At 40.0% G+C, this 26,564-nt stretch overlaps 1 protein-coding gene across 4 annotated transcripts in view; it reads left to right on the top strand.

The window, feature by feature from the left end:
- The window catches only part of LOC114481041 (glutamate receptor ionotropic, delta-1-like), a 184,630-nt gene that overhangs the window by 143,890 nt on the left and 14,176 nt on the right, over positions 1–26,564 (top strand). For all 4 annotated transcript variants that reach the window (XM_028475355.1, XM_028475353.1, XM_028475356.1 and 1 more), the window contains 2 exons: positions 7,505–7,710; positions 22,642–22,695. In XM_028475355.1, coding sequence (XP_028331156.1) covers positions 7,505–7,710; positions 22,642–22,695 — 260 coding nt within the window. The remainder of the gene's footprint in view (positions 1–7,504; positions 7,711–22,641; positions 22,696–26,564) is intronic.

The raw sequence follows: 26,564 nt of genomic DNA, 5'->3' as shown, positions 1-26,564 counted from the left end.
TTTATCACAAATCCCTGATAACGTGTGTGAAGCCTTTTTTTTTATCCAAATGTGGAGTTGAACACATTTTGTGTTGTGAGGTCGCTCTAGGTGTGTGTATGTCATGAAAACCACTGGTCACATGGCTGCCCTGTCGTCCCCTAGTGGTCCGGAGGCTGGAGTCGTGTTTCTAAAAAACCAGAAAATGAAAAGTAGTTATTTGTGCCTCAGGGTTTCTGTGAGCGTGTGACCTTGCCTCACATTTTGACAGGAAGTCACATCTTTACGATGCAGATGTCGTCCCCACACCGCCGACACACAAACGAGGCCGTAAAAAACACCATCAAACCCTGATGAGCTCAGCACAGCTGGGCTCGCCCTGGAATAACAGGCACGGCTGTAAATCAGCATTTCTTCCTCTTCTTCTTCTTCATCAAAAGGCGGCGTTTTTCAGGACGACGCCATGTTCGGCGGCGTCTGCAGTCACGACAGCGTTCAGGGAGGAAAGTTTGTTCCCGACCTTGGAAACAAAAAGTGTAACCAAAAGGATACAAAAAAAAAAAAAAAGTCCCATCAGCTCCGGTGCTGCTGAGTCAGCGGTTTTCACTGAGGACGCACATCAAAAACACAGCGAAGAGGAGGAAACGCTTTGAAACAACATTCAATTCAACAAACACAACACACTCATCTCCTGCTGTTGAAGAATTAACATTTTAATGGAAGCAACGTTTCCACTCAGCAGCCGCAGCCGCCAGTTGATGCCTTCCTCACAGGCACCAAACTCACATTTTAGTACTAAGGTCACTTCCTGTCATGTCCTCATATCCTCAATTTTTCACTCATTTCTGTTCACTATCATTGTTTTTTATTTTTTTAGTTTGGCATGAGTACTTTTTCATTATAACTGAAGAAATCCTTCACTCTTGCTGCACAATACTGCACCGTAGCTTCACTTTAAACCATCCCAGAGCGTTCAACTCTAAAACAGACACATACTGTACGGCCCTCAGTCTGGTTTTGTGCAGCCCCCAAAGTAAATGCAAAAATATGACTTAAAAATACACAAAATTACAGAAAAATACATTTTAAAAAATTATAAAAATACATGAAGCAACAACAAAAATACATTAAAATGACAAAAACACAATATGATGACAAATTTACTCAGGAAACACTAAAAATTAGACAAAAATTTGCAATACGACAACACTAACATGCCAAAACCATAACTAAACAAAAAAAAACAAAACAAAACAAAAAAGAATAACAAACGCACACAAAATTAGAGAAAAATTTTATTGTATTTGACCTTAGGGTCACATGATCAACATTCATGTCAGCATTTAAAATAATGACCAATCCAAACATTAACACACGAAACAACACAATACATTTTTAATTTTTGTTGTGTTTAAAAAAACTAATTCATTAATTTTTTTGTTTTGTAATTTTTTTTTTTGTTTTGTATTTTTTATTTTTTAGTGTTTTTTTTTGTAGTTTTCTTGCGTAATGATTATTGCTTCTTTTTTGTGCCTTTATGGGGTCGTTTTATTTTAAGGGCCGCACAAAATTAGATCAAGGGCCGCGTGTGGCCCCTGGGCCACCAGTTGCCCATGACTGTTTGACAGTGTGAGAACAAAGTGTGTGTGGCACAGCGCCCTCTACAGAACTAAACGGACATGTTGTAGTAACAAACACGAGCATCCTCCTGATTCTTCTCCCTTTACCTCTTGATTGGCTGCTCGTCCACATCCTGCTCCACATTAGCATTTCACACGCTCTGCTCTGACCGTAAATTATGCATGGGCCTTGTTACCGTGGGACCTGTTGATGTGCAGCAGAAGACACGCGGGGACGAGCGGCCGAACGCAGCCACGCCATAAATCATGCAGCACGTCAGCACCGCGTTCTAATCTCACAGATGGAGTGAATTAATCTGCCCTCGGGCCAAATATCACGGCTCCCAGCGACTGGAGGAGGCGTTGCGGAGTCTTATTTTACATCAGCTCCACTCACAGAAGGAATACGAAGCAGACACTGCACAGAGTGAAAACCAGAAAAATGTGGAGGAGACGATTCTCATTTTATAGTTAAACCGATGCACGTTATTGAGACCTTATGGAGGATTTGGTTCATGTTTGTACATTTAGGAACAGATCTATTCTTATATGTCTGTAACAAAGGACAGGAACAGATCTATTCTTCATATGTCTGTAACAAAGGACAGGAACAGATCTATTCTTCATATGTCTGTAACAAAGGACAGGTGCAGATCTATTCTTCATATGTCTGTAACAAAGGACAGGAACAGATCTATTCTTCATATGTCTGTAACAAAGGACAGGAGCAGATCTATTCTTTAGTTACTTTTCTTTTCAGCGTGAAAAACAGTTTTTTATAGATTTTTGCTCTCAGATCGTTTCTATGAGACACACACATGAATGTTCAGCTATATTTGTCTGCTGGTCATTTGTTAGCACACTGTAAAAGGTTATTGTGTGTGTGTGTGTGTGTGTGTGCGTGTGTGCGTGTGTGTGTGTGTGTGTGAAGCTAAATGTCAGCTCCGTCAACGTAGATGTGAACTTAAAGGAATAATTACTCGTGCTTCCTTTTTCTCTCCGTACGTCTTCACTGATCTCTGTCACACTCCTCCACTGCTCAGAACATTCCTCCTGGGGTGTTGTGGTGAATTCTGTTCTCCTGCTTCTCTGAGTCCTCAGTGGGGACCAGGATGGAGATCAAAGCTCTCAGCAGTGAGGAGGCTTCTCTGAGGAGTAGAGCACGGCTCCTCTTCAGCTCCAACAGAGTCCAGGAGGAACCGTCAGAGACTGATCAACATCTCCTCTTTCCTCCAGCATCAGGAAGACGTTCCGTCTGATCTCCAAACACACTAGTCCTTATTTATCAACCTTACGTGAAAACGTGTAAATCTGAGTTCACATTGCGTCGTACGACAGGACAAATGTGTGATTTATCAAACGTTGATACCTGACCAATCCCAGCGTACAATTGATCGACTGAATTCCATCGTCATTAACTTGTTACGCCCTTTAGTCTTCCTGGTTCCGAAGCCCCGCCCACTGAGGTCAAACAAACACGATGCTCATAGGTGACGTCTGCCCCCCTGTGTGTACTGAGAACAACTTCACAGCAGAGATCATGGAGAAACACATGGATATGATGTTTATATCAGCATCAGTTGTCAGCACGCTTTCGGCAATAAATAACACGTTAAAAGAAATTAACGAAACCCTTATAAAAGCCTTAAATGACTAAATGTTGTCCCTTGACTGGGATTATTATGCATTTAACCAATTTTACCTGTAATTCATCACATTACTGATTGAATATTACTGATGAAGTTTAAGGCATATTTTTACATTTTAAAAGCATGAATGATACACAGCAGTGTTCTTCTGGTCTAATACAGCAGTGCTGCACTCCTGTGTGTGTGTGTGTGTGTGTGTGTGTGTGTGTGTGTGTGTGTGTGTGTGTGTGTGTGTGTGTGTGTGTGTGTGTGTGTGTGTGTGTGTGTGTGTGTGTGTGTGTGTGTGTGTGTGTGTGTGTGTGTGTGTGTGTAAAAATTCATTTTAATAATCCATTTAGATCTGTTCCGAATGTGTCTGCTTATGTTTTAATGACAGCTGAGGCTTGTTTAATACTTAATTTTCAGTATCATTTATTAATTCATTCATTCCCTTAGTGTTTATCAGTAACGGTGACGTTAGCATCTTCAGACATTTACTTCATGTTCTCCTGCTTTAGGTTTACTTTGTCTCCCAAGTCTTTGTCTGTGTATGAGAAAAGGCATTTTATTTTGAAGGGGATTCATCTCTGAACGTAAACATTTAACTCCATCACGTCACTGGTTCAGCGCGGGGGGGCGGAGCTATAGCTTCAGGCTCTGAGAGACTAACTAGTGAATTATTGACCTCGATGTTTGAGCCTGAACGCCTTCAGAGGACAGGGAACCTCTCAGTAGAAGATCAGATGATTCTCCTCCTCTCTGCAAACAGGAAGCGATTCCCATCAGCAATGACTAGTTTACACAGCTGTTCTCACTCAGACTCCAGTGGTGTTTTGAAATCTAATGGTGATCATGTTTACTGGTGATTCAGTCTGAGTATTAGCTGGTTGTGCTCAGCAGTCAGTCATCAGTTAACTGGGACACCAGTTTGAGCAGAACACCAGTGAAGCTGAGACCTGCTGATGGTGCTGAAGGATTGACCAACTCTCCCAGTCTGTATGCTAGTTTATACTGGTTTAATTGGATATGCTAGTTTATACGTGATACTGGGTTTTACTGGTTAATACTGGTTTATACCTGTTTATTCTGGTATTTCTCAGTAGATCAACATTCATTATTATTCTGGTTTATACTCATATATGCTCATATATACTGGTTTAAACCTGTTAAACTGGTTTATACTGGTATTCTTCTGTTAATTAACATCAATTAGTATACTGGTTTGTATTTGTTAAACCAGTTTGTACTGGATTATACCTCTTTATACTGGTTTTAACCTGATAAACTGGTTTCTCCTGGTTCAAACCTGTTTATAATAATATTTCTCAGTATATTAACATCAATTATTATACTCATTTATGCCTGCGTATACTGGTTTATACCTGGTAAACTAGTGTAGACTGGTTTATATTGTTATTCATCATTAAATAACATCAATTATATAGGTTTACACTGATTTATACAGGTTTCTAATGGTTTCTATATGTTTATAATGGTTTCTATCTGTTTCTACTGGTTTCTACCTGTTTCTACTGGTTTATGATGGTTTATACAGGTATTCCTGAGTGAACCCTAAGGTAATTAATGAGGGTTGAGGTCATAGGATAAAGTTGTATCACTGTTTGTTTCTGTGGGTCAGACAAAGAAGATGATGAGCTCTGAGCTGGAGGAAGTTGCTCATCATGTTGTGTGTGAGCTGATGTTTCCTCAGCAGTAACTGTCAGAGGGGGAGCAGAGGGTGACAGTGAGACTGGGTCGGCTGTCGGAGGAGGAGGAGGAGATGTTCAGGTTAAAGCAGCTGTCAGAGACTGCTTTAAAGCAGGGAGACATCACAGCTGCTGCTACCCACGGGAAAACCTCTCATCATTAATAACCCTGAGCTCATATAAAACACCTTTGTTTACGCCTCCTGTCCTAATATCAGCTGCTTTACATTCACTGATGTGTTTCTACTGATGGGTTGTCATGTTTGCTGTGCATTGTTTGCATTTCTGTCATTGTTGTTATTGTTTGTCTGTCTGTCAGCAGATGTAAACCAGCTGTTTACTGACTCTGCCTCCATTAAAAGTGCTGTCCCTGCCAAAAGAATCCAAACTAAACCAAAATAAAACCTAATCCTATTTAATAGATAAAATAAACGGTTTGTTATTGTATAATATTTATATTTATATATGACAAACCTGTCACTAAAACTTCTCCATCAGCTTTCCATCGCTAATAAGCAATCACATGAAAATATTAGTCACTAATTAGTCCTGGAGCACTATTTTTTATTGAACTATTGGAAGGACTTTGTTAATAATGTTCAAATGAAAAGATTTAACTACAACTTTAATGCACACATTACATGGATGACTAGTTATTTACTTTCCAGCTTATTTAGTTACTAACTTACATACCTGGTTACTTAGTTACGTACTTAAGTACAAATTTACCTTCTTAGTTATTAACCCACCATCATAGTTACGCAGTTAAGTACTTATTTACAAAATTATTTACCTGGTTCCTTAATTAGTTACTTACTTTCCAGCTTACTGAGTTACTAACTTACATACCAAGTTACTTAGTTACATACTTAAGTACACATTTACTTACCTAGTTACTTAAAGGTATTGTGGACAATGTTATATTGGCTTCAACTTCCGGGTGGATCATCTTAGCTATTGGTCCTCCTAATTGTCAGTCATTCTGATGATATGTTTACGTAAGGCCGTCGTACGTGCCCGGTGCGCACCGGGTCCTTTGAAAATGGATTTTCACTTCCCCGTGGCAAGTCTGACACAGTGGGAAAAGTGCAAATCTTCTTTTGGAAGGTAAGCTTATATGAGCGATGCCGACTCCAACTTGTAAACGGAGCTGTGCACGAGGAAAACTGGGCTTGTGCTGGGTGTTTCTCTATAACTTTAATTACTTAGTTACTTTCCAGACTTACTTAGATACTTAAAGGCACACTGTGTAACTTTTGGCCACGAGGGGTGCTAGACCGGTAACTTTCACGCAAGCGCCCCTAGTGGCCACAAGCGCTGCAGCACTGTCGCAAAAATCAACAGTCAGTCAGTCGGGCCAGACTCCCTTGTCTTTTGATTGTGTATGCAGACAGTAGTTGACCTGTAACTTCGAATTGGCTCTCAGGGCTGGGGTGCGAAACGAGGCTGGGCTCGCGCCGCGGCTACAGTCTATGGGCTGGAGGAGCAGCCGACACCACCGCCCTCCTCTCCTCACTGTAATCAATATATTTCCCAAACTTCCAGCTGATGTAAAAATATAAATTATTTTGTAAAAATCTGACTCAATCCAGTAATTATGGGATGCATGTCTTACAGTATGTGTTGATTTGCTGGAAAATTCGCATAACTGATGCAACTGTTGAACTTTGCAAATTTGGCTACAGCCTTACTAAAGCAGCCTCTCTTAGTGAGAGTCCATGATTTAACACATGGTCATCACTGAGACCCTGATTTCATCAGAGACCATAGATCTTGGCCTTCCTCTCCTTCCTCCTCTTCCTCTCCTGGGTCTTCTTCTCTCTACCAACCCCACCCGCTGCTCTTTCATCCATACTTACAAAGGAAGAAGAATCAGAATCCACTCCTTTGTTTCTAATGAAGCTAAACACATCACCTGAATCAGTTTTACGTAAGCTGACGACGACACTCAGCTGTGTTTGGAATTTACTTTTCTTGTCAATATCTTTCATGTAATTTTCAATAGATTTCAATGTGGATGCAGCAAACATTGTTTTTCCCCATTATTCTGTTTTGATTGTGTTTTTAAGTGTTTTGAACGAAGTGTGTTAGCATTTGAAAAATGTGCTTTAACAATAGACGTGTCCCGATTCAATATTTACTTCACTTGATCAAGCCTTTTCTAACATTCCACACTACAAAATAAATAATAGAAGCATGTATGATACGTGCTGATATCGTATCAGATCAATATCAGTATCGGCTGATACGTAAGGTTGCAATATCGCTATCTTACTGGTATCGTGACATCCCTATGTAAAGGTTTAGTGTTTTGCAGGTGGTGAACTAGTGACTGAGGAAAGAGTTGATGGATTTTGGTGACTGTGGTCACTGAATGCGTTTTGTGTGAAAGCAATGAAAAGTGATTGACAGTTTAGTCCACATTGATCTCTGTTTGCTGACTGTGTTAAGAGTTTTAAACATGTGACTTCAGTTACGACCAATGCTTAATTGAAAAAGAACTGTAATTAGGTGCAGTATTTCTCAGTCAACTATGGTGACAGCTTCTTCTTCTCCTCCTCCTCCTGCTCAGATATCCGCGGCCTGCAGAGCTTCCTGGATCAGACGTCCCGTCAGGGCGTAGACGTGGCTCTGCAGAGGGTGGACCGCAACATCAGCCAGGTGTTCACCAACCTGTTCACCAGCATGAAGACGGAAGAGCTGAACCGCTACAGAGACACGCTGAGGAGAGCTGTTTTACTGCTGAGCCCCCACTGTGCCCACAGCTTCATACAGCAGGTCTGTGTGTGTGTGTGTGTGTGTGTGTGTGTGTGTGTGTGTGTGTGTGTGTGTGTGTGTGTGTGTGTGTGTGTGTGTGTGTGTGTGTGTGTGTGTGTGTGTGTGTGTGTGTGTGTGTGTGTGTGTGTGTGTGTGTGTGTGTGTGTGTGTGTGTGTGCGCGTGCGTGTGTGTGTGTGTAAAATGTTTGAACAGGAACTGGATCAGAAATCTTTCATCCTGATAAATTATTTCTGCTCATTTTAAGATCAAAGTCAAACGTGTTGCACTTAATGTGAGTCCACATCAGGGACTGGAAACACTGACCAGCTGTTTTCATGATGTTAAGGGAAACCCACTAACGCTCCTCTTTGGGCTTTAAAAGGCCACACAGGAACACACACACGCTGCATGGTGAGCGTGCGTCCATGCGTATGCCACTAGTTTCTGAGTGAAGATACAATATAAGTGTGTGAACATGCATTTTCTGAGTTTTAAACCATATTGAGACATAATGTTCTACCCTGACTCCCTCTCCCCTGTTCCATCCCGCTCACCGATGTGTAACACTGCCCTCTCTTTTTATATTCTCCTTTTAATTAAGTGTTTCTTACCCTTCCTTACGGAGGAAGGGTAACAACAATTATGCAATATAATACATTCATTTAATTGTGTGTGTCATCCACAGCTGCTGCTTTCAGCTCAGGCCGTTTTCAGACTTTTGTCCATGTTTACTTTATTAATCCTAGTGTTTATCATTAATCAATAATCCCGCTACAGTAATCCAGCAAAAGTTGAGTCAGGATAACTGTGAACAAGATATTTCTCTCTTCTCACCTTCCAACACTAATCCATTGATAATCCCTTTAATCCCAGTTTAACCTTCTCTGATTGGTCGGTGAGGATCACCTGATCTGCTGTGAAGCCTCAGGGAGGAGTTTAACCTCGTAAAATCAAACCCAATCCTCCATGAAGGCACATTACCATGCAGCTGTTCAACTAAAAAGATTAAAAATGTCTTTAGTGTAGCAGTTGTGTCATATTCTTTAAAAACGCAGTCATTTCTGTCTTCTCGTAGTTTTCTTTGGTGTATTTTCCTTGTGTTTCTGGCGTTTTTATGTCATTTTGGATGTTTGTGAGTATTTTAGGTGTTGTTTTTTTTAATTTTTTTTAGTGTAATGATGTTTTGTGCATTTTAACTGTATTTCTACTTTTTTGGTCTTTTTTTAGAAGTTTTGCAATATTCTTGACATTTTGAAATTCTTTTGAGTGTATTTTTTGCTTATATTTTCTTCTTGTTTTGTGTCTTTTTTTGTTCATTTCTTTTGTCTCTTTTTGGCGTCACTTTGTGAGTTTTTGGAAACCTTTTGTGTCCTTTAGATCTGTTTGAGTATTTCTTTTGTGTTTTCCTAGTAATCCTGTCTCATTATCTTGTGTTTTTGCATATCTTTTTATGTTTTTTTGTGCAATTATGTTGTTTTGTTTGTTTTTGTATTTTTCCTGTCGTTTTGCTGTGTTTTTGTGCGTTTTTATCTATATTTCTTCTTTTTTTTGTGTGTCTTTTGTTGTATTCTAATAGCTGAGGTTGTAATTGTGTTGTCTTGGGTTTTTTTGATATAATTTTTCTGTATTATTGCTGTAGTTTTGTCCTTTTAGTGTTTTTTAGTGTAGTGCTGTTGTCGTATTGTGCCATACCAGAGTCCAGTCCATCATATTTGGCTTAGCTTAGCATGTAGCGGCGCTGGCTGTCACAGAGTAAAGTGGCGGGGCTCTTTTTGTTTGCACACTGATGCTAATCGAGCGTCTCCAGCTTAATCACTTCATTGTTTTTATCTTTTCTGAGAATCTGAGCAGGTTCACCTTCATCCTCCTCATCCTCCTCATCTTCCTCCTCCTCCTCCTCCTGCTGCTGCTGCTGCACCTTCATTATGATTATAAGCAGACATCCTGAGCAGAGCTATTAATAAAAAAAAATGATGCTAATGAATTACATTTAGCTACGGGCTGGACACGAGGACACACAGGAGCGTTGCTGAAGGACAGATAGGAGACCACACGTATCAATGTTTACTTATGAATGATGTTTATCTGTAAGACGAAGCAAACACGTCTTTGAAGGACAACGTTTTGTCTCCAATAAAGCTCCTCCCACTACTAAATGTATATTAAACCAAATAAATAAACAAATAGCATAAAACGTATAGAAAACCCTTTCAATAACGTCTCACATCGCAAAGTAGAAGAGCCCGCCCTCAGGCACATTCTTCCTCCAATAGCGTGCCTCGTAATAAAAACATCAGTTCCAAGTGGAGAGCGTCCGATTTTTTTTTTTCGTCTTTCCCAAATCAGATGTCATTAAAGGCTAATAAACATCCCTAACTCATGCCAAACATCCTTAATACAGTTCATTACGTAAAATATTGGTAATAATTTTGTATTTCATATACAAAACAACAGGAAAAACATACAAATTCACACCGAATTCACATAAAATGACTACAGTTATACAAAATAACTCCTAAAATCACACAAAATGAGAGAAAAATACACAACACAACTGGAAAAACACACAACTGTACTCACACTGTAATTCACACAAGATGACTACAAATATACAAAAACATAAAGAAAACTCTTCCTATAACGTCTCACATCGCAAAGTAGAAGAGCCCGCCCTCAGTCACCTTCTTCAGCCAATAGCGTGCCTCGTAATAACAGTTCCAAATGTAGAGCATCTGATTTTTCATTTTCGTTTCTTCTTCTTTCCCTAATCAGAAGTCATTAAAGGCTAATAAACATCCCTAACTCATGCCAAACATGCTTAATACGGTTCATTAAGTAAAATATTGGTAGTAATTTCATATTTCTCGGCTGCAAAAGCCACGCGCTGAGTTTTCCTTTCCTTTCTCTCTCCTCTTTAATCCTTTTAGAGATGATTAAAGAATATAACACATAGTTTATTAATTATGTGAAGACGAGTAGCCTTTAAAGATCATTAAAGCACAGTTACATTCTGTTTTACCATTCTGAAAATATTCTTTGTGAGAGTATTTATTATTTTAAAACAGATGAATTGGTCGTGTTCTAATTATCGTAATGATTATAAAGAATGAATAATATGTATTAATGGACAAAGCTCAGTGAAACTCCTCCTCAGAGGTTTTTACTGCAGGCATCAGCACGGCCACTTCGAGCTACAGTCGAGCCCCCCCCACCAAAATCATCATCATCATCAGGAGTCAACGACACCTGAGAGAGTTTTAATCACCTGCAGAATAATTACATCCATCACAGAGGGAAACCCATTAATCAGAGGCTGCTCTGGTCACATGACTGTTTATGTGCTAAACAACAACTGTGTGTGTATCTGTGCATGTGTGTGTGTGTGTGTGTGCATGTGTGTAGAGGTAGATGGATTGTGACAAAGCAAAAGTATGTGAAAGACAGGAAGATGAGAGTGAGTCAGAGCGGGTGAGAGACATCAGGAACGATCGTGTGTGTATGTGTTTTTGTGATAACACAACTTCAAAATAACCTTTTTGACGTCCTTGATCTTCTAATCGCTATACAGTAGGCATACGAAAATGGTGGTCCGGGGGTCACATGCAGACATTTGTCTAATTTTGTCAGGGAAAACGCACAAAATAACTCTTAAAATCACACCAAATGACAGAAAAATACACAAAACAACAGAAAAATGCACAAAACAACAGGAAAAACAAACACATTTACTCCCAAAACACATAAGATGACTACAAGTATACAAATAACTCCTAAAATAACACAAAGTGACAGAAAAATACACAAATCAACAAAAAAACACGCAAATGCATTCCCAAATCACATAAAACGACAAAAAAAATACACTAAAGAACAGGAAAAACACAAATTCATTACTAAAAACACACAAGATGACTACAGACATACAAATCACACAAAATGACAGAAAAATACAAAAGACAACTGGAAAAACACACATTCACTACAAATATACAAAATAATAACTGAACAATATAATAAATGACATACACATTGACTCCAAAACACACAAAATGGCAGCAAAAACACACAAGACATAACAAAATTCTACAAAATAAAAGCTTGGATGATGAGCTTTGCCTTTAATATGTTTCTAAGAGCTGAGGGAAATGTTCATCCAATAAATGAGGTGAGGGACGTTCCCGTGTACCTCTTGTTGGAGATGATGTGACATCTCTCCTCTCCTCCCTGAGCGCCACCACGTGTGATCTGTCAGAGCGTTATCAGGGAAACTGCACCAGTTCAACCAGTGACAACAGGAAAACATTCCACTGACACACAGTGAACCGCTCTCATCCATCAGTCACACATACACACACAAACACTCCTGAGGTCATGGTGACATCATCACCCTTAGACACACACATGCATTGTGTGTAATGTTGTTAAGTGTGTTTCTCCTTCAGGCCGTTCAGACGGCGTTCACTCTGAGTGCTCCAATCACAGCACAGATCACTTACCGTCACTCTCAGCAGGAAGTGGCTCCGTCTCTGAAGAGGTTTGATCACAGAACAACAACAAAAAACAGGAATCAGACACAGTTTGAACTCATAGAAGCGTTTTCAGTCCTTTCAACCAGTTCCTTAACCATTAACGAACCAATCAACAAACAGATCAGAGAGAGGAAGAACTTTCCTCATCGTCTAACTTGACCAATCAGTGTAACAATCTCTCCTGGTTTAGATGTTCATTTAAAAAAAAATTAAATATGGAAATCAAACACAAATATTTTACCCTGAGGCCAAAAATGACCTTTTTGATCAAAGTATAAGTCTTATTTAAACTGAGATAGCGACTTATACAATGGTAAGACTGTGTTCCTGACATCGCTACGTATTTAAATACATGGACCAAATATGGTCATCAGATTGAAAGGCCTGGAAGTTAAGTCACACTTATCTATTGATCTTTACATGAACATTGTAGAAGCAAAACAGACAGATTAAAAACACACCTAAAACAGATAAAAACAAACCAAAAAAGAGAAACTAAACAGACAAAACAAAAGACAGATATGTTTTTTTGGTACAACTTATATTTGAGGGAGCGACTTATGCAGCGATGAGACTTATTTGTAGATTTTTCTCTGCAAATCGTAAATTTTATAGAAAGCGTGTGAGACTCGGATGTTTCGACTGTTATTTTTCTACCGTGCGTTCTCAAGGAGACGGAGGTGAACGTCTGCTGCCTGCCAGACAAAACTGTGGGAACACTGACAGTTAAGTTTTTATGATCTGTGATGAGCGAGAAAAACCTTTCAGATAAATTTGTGGGCGTCGGCACTGGAGCTCGACGAGGCTTCATAAAGGTTCCCTTTGAGCGAGCGTCGGCGGGTTTTTATTCCTCTGAGCTCGTCTGCTCAGGCTGTCGTTCTGTGCTCGTTCTCTGTGGCTTTTTACGACGCCTCTTCATCAGGATCACACTCCTAATTATGTCACAGCAGTTTTTTTTTCCCTCGCACAGTTAAAGTTGTTTTAAATAATTCACGAGTCAGAAGTTTTTACGCCACCTGTCAAGGTTTTAAGTCTTCTTCGCTCTTCATCAGCCGCTCCGTCCTTCTCAAAGAACACAAGGACGAGACAAATCCAGGAGTGATTAACGATGATTAACAAACACGCCGACCTTGTCTTTAACTGCTACCCTTAATCCCCCAATTTACAGCCCAGCGCTTTCCCTTTCCATCACTAACATGTTGGAGTTTTCCTTCTTTCTCTGAATTCCTGCTGCTCCCGAAACTCACAGCGAGGATCAAAAGTGCCTAAAGAGAGAAAAGATTCCTAAAAGTCAAAGTTTGTCTTTGACTTTTAGGAGGGTAAAAATGTGCTCCTGTCAGACATGGAAACTAAATTTTAAACAAGAAAACTTTGACTGTATAATTATTACATGTAAATCAAGGAAACTTCAAAGGGAACTTCAATGGAAACATCAAAGCGATCAGCAGATGCCTCTGACGAAGACTGGCAATTGACAGTCGAAACATGTCAGGAGATTAAAGTGGATTTCCTGAGGAACAATTGTCTGAATAGATAAAACCTTAACATATTAGCCAAAAAGAAGATAAAATAATCTTGCTGGAATTATGTATATTTATATATATTTTTTTGTTCTATAAAATTTTGTTTCCAACGTTTGACAGACACTCAGATTTGGTCAGTGTTTGTAAATACTCAGCGATGTCATGGACACAGTTTAGTCACGAGAGGGAACCGCTGCACCACAAACTGACACATAAGTCTCATCTTTGTATAAGTCACTTCCTCAGTTTAATACAAAAATAAATATAGAAATCCTTGGCTTTGCAGGGAAAAACTTTGTGTTTGATTTACCATCGTTGAGCTGGTGAAGTGTTACGTAATGTGACACTGACGGTTACACACACATTTTTAATGCCGTTTATGTATATAATAAATTGTCCGTTTTCAAACATCTCGCTTCAGCAAAGGCGATGGATTTTAGGTTTTAAACCAAAAAGTAACTAAAAACGAAGATCAAAGTGAGGAAATTATCATTAGAGCCCAGAGTAATGTGTTAAATGTAATTAATGTACGAGAAAACCTCATTAATGATCACTTCAAAGAAAGATGGACCAATGCCATGGAAACACAACACAAGGAGAGAATGTGTGCGTACGGGCACTTGTTTTAATGACATTGGAGGACCTTCTTATAACACACTTACAAAATAAGGACCTTTTTGATGTCCTTGATTTTTCAAACACTGCACAGCAGACATGGAAAACTGATGGCCTGGGGGCCACATGCGGGCATTTGTCTAGTTTTGTGTGGCCTCCGGAGGAAACAACAGGAAAAACACACACATTTCCCCCCAAAATGACTACAAATATACAAAATAACTCCTAAAAACATACAAAATGATAGAAAATCACACAAAACAACCTTCCAAACAGAAAACCCTCATGTACTGATCACTTCAAAAAAAGGTGAACCAGCACCATGGAAACACACCACCTCATTGTGAGGAGTAAACAACAGCAACAACAAATAGTCAACATGTTCTATCAAAATAATAAGGTCAACAAGGACTAATAATAATAATTATAACAATATGCAATAGTTATTTATAATTAATGCACTCAGTTTGGTATGTATGTGTGCGTGCGTATGTGTGTGTGTGCGCTTGTGTGCGTGTGGGTGTGTGTCAGCCGTTGTGCATCACTGAGAATAATCCGGATTAAAAACTTTGGTGAGAACGATCCAGGATTAAAATTTATCAGCTGTAAACAGAGTTCAACACACACACCACACACGCACACACACAGACAAACTTCTTTCCCTGTTTAAAGACGGTGAGTGCAGTGCCTCCTGCTGGTGTGAAGGAGAGCTGCAGACTGAGGGTCCGTTAACTGTTAGCCGTTAGCCGTTAAGTGTTAGCGGGTCAGCCTGAAAACACACGGTCAATGTTTAGCCTCGCAGTTCAACACGCGCGTAAAGAGCATGTGCAGGGTAACACACACACACACACATTGATTGGCTGCTCTCTGGCCTTTGCTGTTTGTCATGTTGATGCGTGACATTATTGACCCTTTTACACTCACTGCATCAGTATTCAGCAGGAGCACACACACGCACACAGATAAGCAGCGTCTGGTGTCAGTGAGCTGAGACACACACACACATTTAAGACAGACTGAGGACACACGTTCATGTCAGCTAAGCTAAGAGGTGCTCACACAATACTTACACTGTGTGTGTGTGTGTGTGTGTGTGTGTGTGTGTGTGTGTGTGTGTGTGTGTGTGTGTGTGTGTGTGTGTGTGTGTGTGTGTGTGTGTGTGTGTGTGTGTGTGTGTGTGTGTGTGTGTGTGTGTGTGTGTGTGTGTGTGTGTGTGAACACACTCCACACTAGTCTCAGCAGTGAAATACATCCAGTGCATGTCCCTCTGTTTGACCATCCACTGAAGACGTTTCTGATGTTCATCATTTTTAACCAATCAGGAAGCTGTTGGCTCTCAGGCTGTTCTCGTCTGGATCAAAGATTAGCAAAGGAGTCTGTCACACATGGGTCAGTAGGTACAGTAGGTAGCTTTGTAGCTGGGTCAGTAGGTAGGTGGCTTTGTAGCTGGGTCAGTAGTAAGGTTGCTTGGTCGGTAAATATGCCACTCTGTAGGTGAGTATGTCCCTAGAAAGCTAGTATGTAAGTCAGTAGTAAGGTTGGTTGGTCAGTAGGTTGGTAGGTAGTATGTAAGTCAGTAGTAAGGTTGGTCAGTAGCTTGGTAGGTAGTACGTAAGTCAGTAGTAAGGTTGGTTGGTCAGTAGGTTGGTAGGTAGTACGTAAGTCAGTAGTAAGGTTGGTTGGTCAGTAGGTTGGTAGGTAGTACGTAAGTCAGTAGTAAGGTTGGTTGGTCAGTAGGTTGGTAGGTAGTACGTAAGTCAGTAGTAAGGTTGGTTGGTCAGTAGGTTGGGGTCATCAGAGCCAATCAAAATGAATCAGTCAGTGAAGACCTGAACAGTTCCACGTTCTACAGACACTGATTGTTTGTTCCATTGTTGGTGGAACGATCACAGCCTTGTGTAAAGTGTGACTTTGTTCTCTGGTCCATCCTGGTTCTCCTGATCCTCCTTGTCCTCCTGGTCTTCCTGGTCCATGTGGATCCAGTGGACGTCCAACGGTGTCTCTGTCTCAATGTGTCCTGCTTACACCTTCATTCCCGTAGCAGCAGCCGAGTGGTTTCCCTCACACACAATCCACCAAAGCTGAACCAAACTCAGCAAGAGTTTCAGAGCCATCGTTAAGACGTGAAGCTTCTTGAAATACATGAAAACATTATTTCTCTGCAGTCTTTCTCCATAAAAGGTCAGTTTTGAACGTGTCTCACAAACACTGAGACGCTGAGGATGGAAGAGCTGAGACACACAGAGACACAGGCTCACAGTCCAGGGTCAGAGACACAACACAAACACACAAAACATCAACAAAATTACACAAAAAAACTCTAAAGACAACAGGGAAAGAACATCAGACACACCCAGGAGTTGATCTGTCTCCTCCCATCTGCATCTCTTCTGCACTTTGAAGTTGGGCTTTGTTTCGTCCCGATGGACAGAGGCAGTGTAGCGTAGCGTGAAGCTAGTGTGTGTATGTGCGTGTGTGTGATTGTGTGTATGTGCGCTGCGAGCGTCGCTGTAATTAAACTTCATGTTTGGATGCACTTTGGGAAACTTTGACATGCAGAGCAAAGTGAATCAGGCTCACAGCAGCACCAGGAGGCTTTCTTTTTAAAACTCCAGCTGAAATGTATGAAACCTGTCAGACTTTTATGGTTTGTATTCATAGGAAGTGATCGCACCAGCTGGTGTTACGGTTCGACTGGTGATCTTGTTATCCTCTGACTAGGACACACTGTGTGATGCCACAGTTAAACTTCTGATGACTGACTCCAGTGGTGTTTTAAACTTAATGGTGATCATGTTAACTAGTGACTGAGTGTTGGATGGTTGTGCTCAGAAGTCAGTCATGAGTTAACACGGTCTCCAGTTAGAGCAGAACACCAGTTTGAAGTTGGGGTCTGCTGATGGTGTTTGACACAGGGAAGGATTGTCCAACTCTCACAGTCTGTACTGGTTATACTAGTTTATTATTTTATTTCCCAGTAAATCTGACAATAATGAAGGAAGCTTGATGACGACAGTGTTATAGATGTAAATCCTTGTTTTAATCAGAAATAAAATGGGTTAAAAGTGACCAAATACGGACAGAAAAAGTGGTAAAAAGGGTTCAAAGTGACAATATTGGTATAAAAGTGTCAGAAATGGTTTAAACTGGTTGAATTGGCAAAAATAAGCATTACATATGATGAAAAGAAGTTAAAAGTGACAATAATGGTGACTTGTGGTGGAAAGGGTTTATAAGTGCTGAAAATTTGTTGAAAGTGGGGAAAAAATGTGCAGAATAGGCATCGAAATTGGATGGAGAAGTGGCAGAAACAAGAGTAATTTAGCAAAAATGCATTAAAAGGAGAAAAAATATGGCAAGAAAAAGTGATGAAAATAGGTTAAAATATGGAAAGTTTGGTGTAGTTGCAAAAAAATGGTAAAAATAAGCAAAAAAGGGCTCAAATTGTTCAGAAAATATTCTTCGTTTCTCGAAGGCATCTGGCAACCCCCTCCCAGTGTCTCGTGACCCCGAATTGGGTCCTTATAGATGATAGTGATGCAGTGGGTTATAGATGTGTCGTCCCTCCTGATGTTCAATTATCATCACAAACACTGTTTATTTCAGACCAGCTTCTAAAATGTTGAAACTCTCGTCTCCAATTTTCCATCTCTGCGCTGGAGACGGTTGCTATGGAAACCAACAGCAGGACTGTGAGTGTGTTGTTGTTGGACGGGCTCTGCCTCTGAAAAAAACCTGCGTATGTGTGTGTGTGAAACGCCATCGATCGTTCCCCACGGTGTGTGCGTCCACTCGGGCCCCGAGCGCGCACGTGAGCGTGCACATGAGCACTGCAGAAGCAGAGGAAGAGGAAGAAAGAACCAAAACCAGTGCACAGACAGAGAGAGAAAACAGTCCGTTTTACAACAAAAGCTGCAGTAATGAAGTGTGTAGGTTTATTCTGTGACAGAGACTCACACCAGCACACACAGTCACTTATTATTAGGATGTTATGGTTTAACTGGTGCTCATGGTAACATGTTACCAACAATGAATACTCACACCAGATGGTGTTACAGTTTGATTAGTGACCATATCATGTTGTTTCTAACTAATTGAGACTTGTACCATTTGGTGTTACAGTTTGACTAATGATGGTATCTTCAGACTGGTTTCTGACACATTAGGCTCTCGTACCAGTTTGTGTTGGTTGAAGTCTGTTCAGATGGGTTGAAAGAAAAGATACGAAACATTAAAAGGTGATATTTTTGGGGTAAAAATTGAGGAAAAAGTCATAAACAGCCTGAAAATAGGAAAGTGTCTTCATCTGTGAAGTGAATGAACGTAGATGTTTAGATCGTCCTGCTCCTCGGTGCGCGCTGGTTTCAGCTCATCTTCTCCGTCTGTGACATCATTTCCAGGCTTTTTATGGTAATGACTGAAAGTTTGCAAGTGACTCTGATCATCTGCAGACAGATTTTATCTCAGAGTGAGAGGAAAACATATGAAGGAAGGAGTTCATCTCAGGAAATCTGTGTGAAAGCTCACGCTCCCATTGATTCCTGTTGAGACGTTCAGTGGGCGTGTAGCTGTGTGTGTGTATGTGTGTCTGCATCACACACACACTTTAAAACTAGGAAACTGTTCAAAATCTAACACATGGAATAAAAACATGAGATCACAAATATTACAGTAAAGTAAATTTCCTCTCAAGCTTTAATTAACGATACTCTGCTGCATAAACCAACCTCTTTCAAAATAAAATCTCTATATCTGTATGTGTGTGCACTTGTTTTCATGACATTTGAGGATATTTAATGGTAACATACGTAGAAAATGTTATGAGGATGTTGATTTAGGTCCCGAACGGCTGAATGTGGGACCTAACACACACACACACACACACACACACACACACACACACACACACACACACACACACACACACACACACACACACACACATCTGAAACATTATAAACTAGAATTATACCAAATCTATTTGTAGTTATAAATACTTATTCATTACTTATAATGTTGTTTGGTTCATGATGAACATAATACTGGTGAAGTAGGAATTAGACTGAAACAAATATTTTTATGAATAACATTTATTAAAAAGTTAAAATTGATAAAAAAAACAAAAAACAGATCCACTGGCGTTTTCTCTGCGTGTTTGTGTGTCTAGTCAAACTTTGAGGTATTTAACTTAAAGGAAAGAACTTATGCTAAGGCATATCAAACTCTACTTCATTGAACTCTACCTCAAATCTATACATAATGACTTAACAAAATACTGAACAGTATATTCTGAGCAATATATAGAATACAATATAGACAGAGTCTGCATTACTCCTGTGACCTCTTCTTAATTTCACGCAGGTTTTTGGAAATGAAAACAAGCATGTTTAATCTTTCTGGATCTATTCGGCCCCGTCTACGGGTGCAGATCCCTCCAGCAGTGCTGAACACCCGTTCAGAGGCACAGCTGGATGCTGAAATGCACAAGTATTTTCATGCACTTTGGGAGAGAAATGGCACAGTCCCAGAATTTAATTTCCACCTCTCAAGAGGGTTGTTGTCTCCGCTGGGGAGCAGGGCGGGTGGGGTTGGCACTGGCCTCTCCTTTCTTTTTTATTTTGATGCTTGCGAGGAGCCTTTACATGTCTGTTCTTGGCCACTTCTCTGGTGAATCTACCTCAACAGGTTCAGTGTGTTGCTGAGTTTCTTGCTCCTTGATGTATGCGGCACATACATCAAGTTAAGAATAATCTGTAAAGCCTTGTCAGCGTATCTGTTGTTGACATCCTCTAGAACTTTCTCTTTCATTTTATGGCACAGGGGGGCATCATCTTCAGATGCAGCAAGGCCAGATATGTCCCACATGACCACTTGAACTGCAGAGATTGTGGAGAGTTTCTCTCCACTGAAAACATCTGGGAACCGTAGCAGTGATCCAAGCACCTCCTTCACCGTTTCAAGTGTGGTGATGTCACTGTCCCTAGACATGAGATGCCATTTCTTCCTCTCGGTGGCCAGGGCAGCACTAACAGCCTGCTGCTGCTCCAAGAACCTATTTACCATGTCATACCAGAGTCCCAGCGTATTGGTGTATCATGAAGCAGCTTTTTCTGAGGTATACCCAAGTTTATTTGTTTTTCTAGCAGTAGCCTGGGCATCTTTGGTAACCTGGAAAAAGCAGAGACAGTTTTCCGTAGTTGATAGCCAGCGCTGTATCATTGTGAAAAGGCTTTTATGTTGTTTAATGCATTGTCAGTAGTGACAGCTGGCATCTTGTTTTTGTCCATATTCCAGTCTTCCATCGTTTCCTCCAGGGCTTCCAGTAGGTTTTCAGCATTGTGGTCACTGTTCATCTCAGAGCACACCAAGCACCATGCATGATGGTCATGTAGGCATCCATGGCCCTGCTGGTCCACAGATCAGTAGTACAACAAAAGTACTTGTTGGGTCCTGACAGCTGCTCCATAACTGCCTCTCTGGTTTTGGTGTAAAGCCTGGGTACTTCTTTATACATGAAGAAATTCTTCCCAGGAATCTCATTATTACAATTTAAATTCTTCACCAATTCCTTAAAGCCCGACTTTTCCACTGTGTATATTGGAATTTGGTCCAAACATAGAAATTCAGCCACTGCTCTGTTCAATGCTTCCTCTGAAGTTAGCTGATATTTTCTTTGTTGCTCATACAGTTCAGGTATGGTCTTGGCCATGGGTTACTTCCCCTTCGGGTTGGATGGCTCTCTGTGAAATAAGGAGTGGGAAATACATAACATGAATTAGCTTGATGGTCCTAATGGTTTTAGTTCATAACTGGGTCAACAAGAGTACATGAACAAAAGCATAGCAATAAAAAACAAATAAATGAAGTCAGAATTTATATGGTTGAAATTAAATAATCATTCAGTTTCTTAATTTATATTTAACTAATATAAATAATCGACTTATTATAACAAATCCACTGTCTTTTAAAAAAATCTATTTGACGATAATGATTCTTCTCCAACATAATACACCATAGAGGACAAAATACAATAAACAGGAACTGATTCCCTGTGAAAACTATATTTTTATGCATTTTCTAGGTGCTTTATACTTTGACATCCATATATCCTAATATTAGCCAGTGACAAAATAAACAGGGCATACTAATCTGGTATTAGACATATGAATCTGGGTGACGACACTGCAGGTGTTTTATGAGGTTGGATGTGTTCTCTCCTTTGGCTCCTATAGTTTAGTGGCAGTGCCTGTACAGTGGACGACCATCGTATATTGCTTCACTGTCTGTGCCTTGTTTAATGCCAAAATAGTTCCAATTGTATAAACTGTGCTGTTCTGAGGATGTGCACACCCACTTATCATCCTCTAAACAGAACACACCCATCCATTCATTAACCAATCACGATGAGCTATCCTTCTGACTTATTAACCAACTTATCCACTGAATGAACCGACTTACCCTCAAAAAGCATCGACCTATCTCTCTGAACGAACAGATTTATACTTCTGAATGCACGGCGTATCCCCTGTCTGTCTCTGATTTAATCTACGAACACACACTTGAATGATTTTGAACCAACCTATCCTCTGACTCTCGGAACCCACACATTCATACGTATGTCGCAGATGAAGTCGTGAACACCTGAATATTCAATGTGTTACACCATGGTCCTCATAAGTCACATAAACCTGACAATGTCCTCACAAGTGGCATCGAAAAATCACGTGTGTGTGTGTGTGTGTGTGTGTGTGTGTGTGTGTGTGTGTGTGTGTGTGTGTGTGTGTGTGTGTGTGTGTGTGTGTGTGTGTGTGTGTGTGTGTGTGTGTGTGTGTGTGTGTGTGTGTGTGTGTGTGTGTGTTCAGGTAAAGGCCATTGCTCAGCTCTAATAACACACTCCACCTAACTCTTCCTGCTGGCAGAAGTTACAATTTTCACGCTAACCTTTACAGGACTCACACGTTTCATCACACACACACACACGCACTGCACACATGCGCACACACACTCACACACACACTCAGTCTTATGTAACTTTATTCTTTAATGCCATTTGCTGTGGGACGAAGCAGACGCTGATTTTCTGCTGCTGTGAACGCAGAAATTGGTTACACACAACAATGTGGTGTGTGTGTGTGTGTGTGTGTGTGTGTGTGTGTGTGTGTGTGTGTGTGTGTGTGTGTGTGTGTGTGTGTGTGTGTGTGTGTGTGTGTGTGTGTGTGTGTGTGTGTGTGTGTGTGTGTGTGTGTGTGTGTGTGTGTGTGTGTGTGTGTGTGTGTGTTTTCAGGCGGTGGAGACGAACCTGGCCTCTAAAGACAGTCATTGGGTGTTTGTGAACGAGGTAAGACTTCATTAATAAACCTGTTCCACCAACACACACGCACAAACACACGCACACACACACACGCACACTATACACATTTATACCCTTCCATCATCCATGCTGCAGAGCACACCTGAACAACTGTAATATTACACAAAAACCACAAAAAAACAAAAAACAAATGACACAAAATTTAAATAAAAACACACAAATCGTGGATGGAATATGAAATGAGGCCCCGCCCCACCTGTTTCTGACTCCACCCACTCTCAGGAAAGCACTCTGATATCCTCACTGCGCGTCATCGCAGCTAATTGACAAACAATTATCAGAGCTGGTGCTGCTAATCCTCCTCATCGTTTAACTAATTACACACTAATTAGACCCAGCTGGAACTCCTCAGAGAGGCCTCGCTTTGGGCTTCTTTGACTCCTTTTACTCTGAAATCCTTTGATTAGTGAGTCACAGACACACCGAGATGTCAGAGAACTCAACGTTTCAAATCTTCCCACACACACATGCACGCACGCACACAAACGCACTCACACTGAGCTAATTAGATTATATTTCATGCCATTGCTTCTAAAGAAATTCTTCAAATCCCTAATTTTCAAAATAAAAGCTGCTCTGCTGGCAAAACAGAGGCAGACAGAAGAGTCTGCAAGGTTACAGACGTATAAAGAAAATGTATTTTCCTGTCTTTTGTTACAGACGTATAAAGAATAGATCTGTTCCTGTTCTTGGTACAGACGTATAAAGAATAGATCTGTTCCTGTCCTTTGTTACAGACGTATAAGGAATAGATTTGTTCCTGTCCTTTGTTACAGACGTATAAAGAATAGATCTGTTCCTGTCCTTTGTTACAGACGTATAAAGAATAGATCTGTTCCTGTCCTCTGTTACAGACGTATAAGAATAGATCTGTTCCTGTCCTTTGTTACAGACATATAAACAACAGATCTGTTCCTGTCCTTTGTTACAGACATATAAACAATAGATCTGTTCCTGTCCTTTGTTACAGACGTATAAAGAATAGATCTGTTCCTGTTCTTTATACAGACGTATAAAGAATAGATCTGTTCCTGTTATTTATACAGACGTATAAAGAATAGATCTGTTCCTACTGTCACGGTAAATTTGCGGTTGACCTCATTTGGAGACATGATTTATTGCTCTGGTTGAATGATGGAGTCCAGGCGAGGCATTGATGATTTTATAAAAAAGATTTATTATAAAATTAAATAAAAAAGGAGTAAAAAAGAAGCTTCCATCCTGAAAGAATGAAAGGCAAAAGGCTTGTGGCAGAGCAAAAAGGCAAGACCCACTCTAACTAACAGTTTCACAGCTTCAGCTTTTATACAGATAACAGAAAAAGTTCCACCCTGAGGTGAGGAGAAGGAGGGAGTCAGATGCCCAACAGTGGAAACATTTGAGGATGATGAAGACGTGTATATTATGAGGAAGATTGGGCTCCACTCTTATCTATCCTTGATAGTGTGTGTGTTTGTGTGTATGGCCTTCAGCAGAGACTCTGTGTTGCACTGAGTACAATACGATCTGTACTGTTTAATCTAACATGACTCAGCTGTTCAAAAGTGCAAAGAGTAATGGAGTCATCATGTATTAAAACATGACAAATTGTACACATGAACACACATTTGACGATATGATGATGAATATAAAAATTGCCATAACACTACCCTTTGTCACAGACGTATAAAGAATAGATCTGTTCACATTCGCGTGACCTCTGACATCATCAACATGTCAACATATGATCTGTTCAAACCCAGCATTGTTTAGAGCTTTTCAAAGCAGATCTTTAATAAACAGGATAGATGGATAAACATTAGCGTCTCAGAGGCTTTAGTACAAACGTAGCCTTTACTTCCTGGTGTTTCCTGATGAGGAGGAGGAGGAGGGAGTGTGAGTGGGACACACTCAGCTGTGCTGTCAGAGTCCTTTTCTTCCTCCGTCTGTACAAACAACACCAATTAGAGACAGAGCGAGGAAATGTTTAAAACATCCACACAGGACACCAACCGCATCAAACAAACACCAGAGAATAACAGACAGAACATGTGAGGAGGAAAGAAAAAAGTGTAAAAAAATGTTCACCATTAATTCAACACTAATGATTCTAATAATTATTTTATCAGCATGGGAGCACTGGGTTATGATCCTGTAACAGCAAACTATCATTAATCTGTTGATTTACAACAATGTGTCTGTAGTGCAGAGTGAGGCAACTTTTATCACAACAGGAACACTAAAACGTGATTGTATCTGACCTGAGGGTCACATGATCAACATTCTTGTCAGCATTAGAATAAGGACCAATCAGAGCATTAACACCAAAGGGTTTGTCATTGTTTTGTGTATTATTTCTCAATATGTGTGTAATTGTCTGTCAATTTGTGTATTTTTCGAGGCATGTGTATTTCTGTTCTCATTGTGTATATTATTTCTCAATATGTTTGTGTTTGTTGTTGTTTTGTGTGTTTTTGAAGTCATTTTGTGTAATTTTTTGTATTTTTTGTGTAATTTGTGTATTTTCTGAGGCATTTTGTCTATATACCTGTACTCTTGCACCACCAGAGCTGTCCTTTATTTTGGTTGTACATTGTGTATGATGACAAAAGCCTTCTATTCTATTCTATTTTGTGAATTTTTGTTGTTATTGTGTATATTATTTCTCATTTTGTTTGTGTTTGTTGTTGTTTTGGACTCATTTTATGTATTTCAGTTCTCATCTCTATTTTTGTAGGTTTTTGTACATTTGTCTGTTATTTTTTGTGAATTTTCGTAGTCATCTTGTGTGTTTTTTGGAGTAATGTTGATTATTTGACTTGTCTTTTGTGTATTTTTATGTAAGTCAATTTGTGCTTTTGCTACAACAACAACACACAGTGACTCCCCACCAGACTTTATTTTTATCTTTTGAAGTAAAGCAGTCCTGAAATAACGTCAGAGACTGAAATAACATTTAAAAACGAGGGAAAAGGAAAATAAGATGCAAATACGAGTCAACGAAAAGCTCAGTCGCACAAATTCAACACAATAACTGCTAAACAAGCAACAAATTCTACAAAGTGACTTTAAACTGTGATGACATCCAATCTGAGACACAACAAGCTGAGAGAGGATCGGGACCGACAGAGCATGCAAACAATCAGCGAGCAGGAGCGTCCGCGCACAGGCGGAGCCTCAGTGTGACACAAAGTGCTTCAGAAAACGTGCAAATCGCACAACGCGCCTCATCAAAGGCCCCGAAAATAACGGCGAGCTGAGAATAGAGTGGAGGAGTCCAGCTGAGACGCATCAGCCAAAGAACAGGTGAGCTTTCTAATCATCTGTGTGAGAGTCAAAACAGTCAAAACTCACTGTGAGAATCACGTGGAGGCCCCTTCAAAATAAAAAACTAACAACGCAGCAGAGAAAAATAAAGATAAATGACACAAAAATCTGCCAGGGTGAGCAAAAGAAAGAATAGAATTAAATATATAGACCATCTTTAGAGTCACGCCAACCACAATGTGTGTAACATACAATAATGCAAAAATGACTAGTAACATAATTGATAATGTTGACTACAAAAATGTTGCGTCGAAGCGTCTTTTAATGTTGTAAATTCATGATAAACTCGGCCAGCAGCTGCTTTTTGCTTAGTTTTTGCTGCAGTACCATAAATGAACTGCTGGGTGCAGTTTCGCTTCACCATTTACATTGTGAAGAAGAATTGCACAACAGAAAAAGAACCAACCTAAAGTTTAAGACCATTTCACTGAAAACTTTTACTACAAAAAATACATTACTCAATCTACAACAATGAAATTATATATATTTCGTACAGTCACTGTGCTTCATGGCACTTAAAAAAATATTTT

The sequence above is a fragment of the Gouania willdenowi genome, chromosome 19, assembly GCF_900634775.1.
Source record: "Gouania willdenowi chromosome 19, fGouWil2.1, whole genome shotgun sequence".
Lineage (NCBI taxonomy): Eukaryota > Metazoa > Chordata > Actinopteri > Blenniiformes > Gobiesocidae > Gouania > Gouania willdenowi.
The sequence above is the reverse complement of the archived record's forward strand: the minus strand, read 5'-3'. Positions and strand labels throughout refer to the sequence as shown.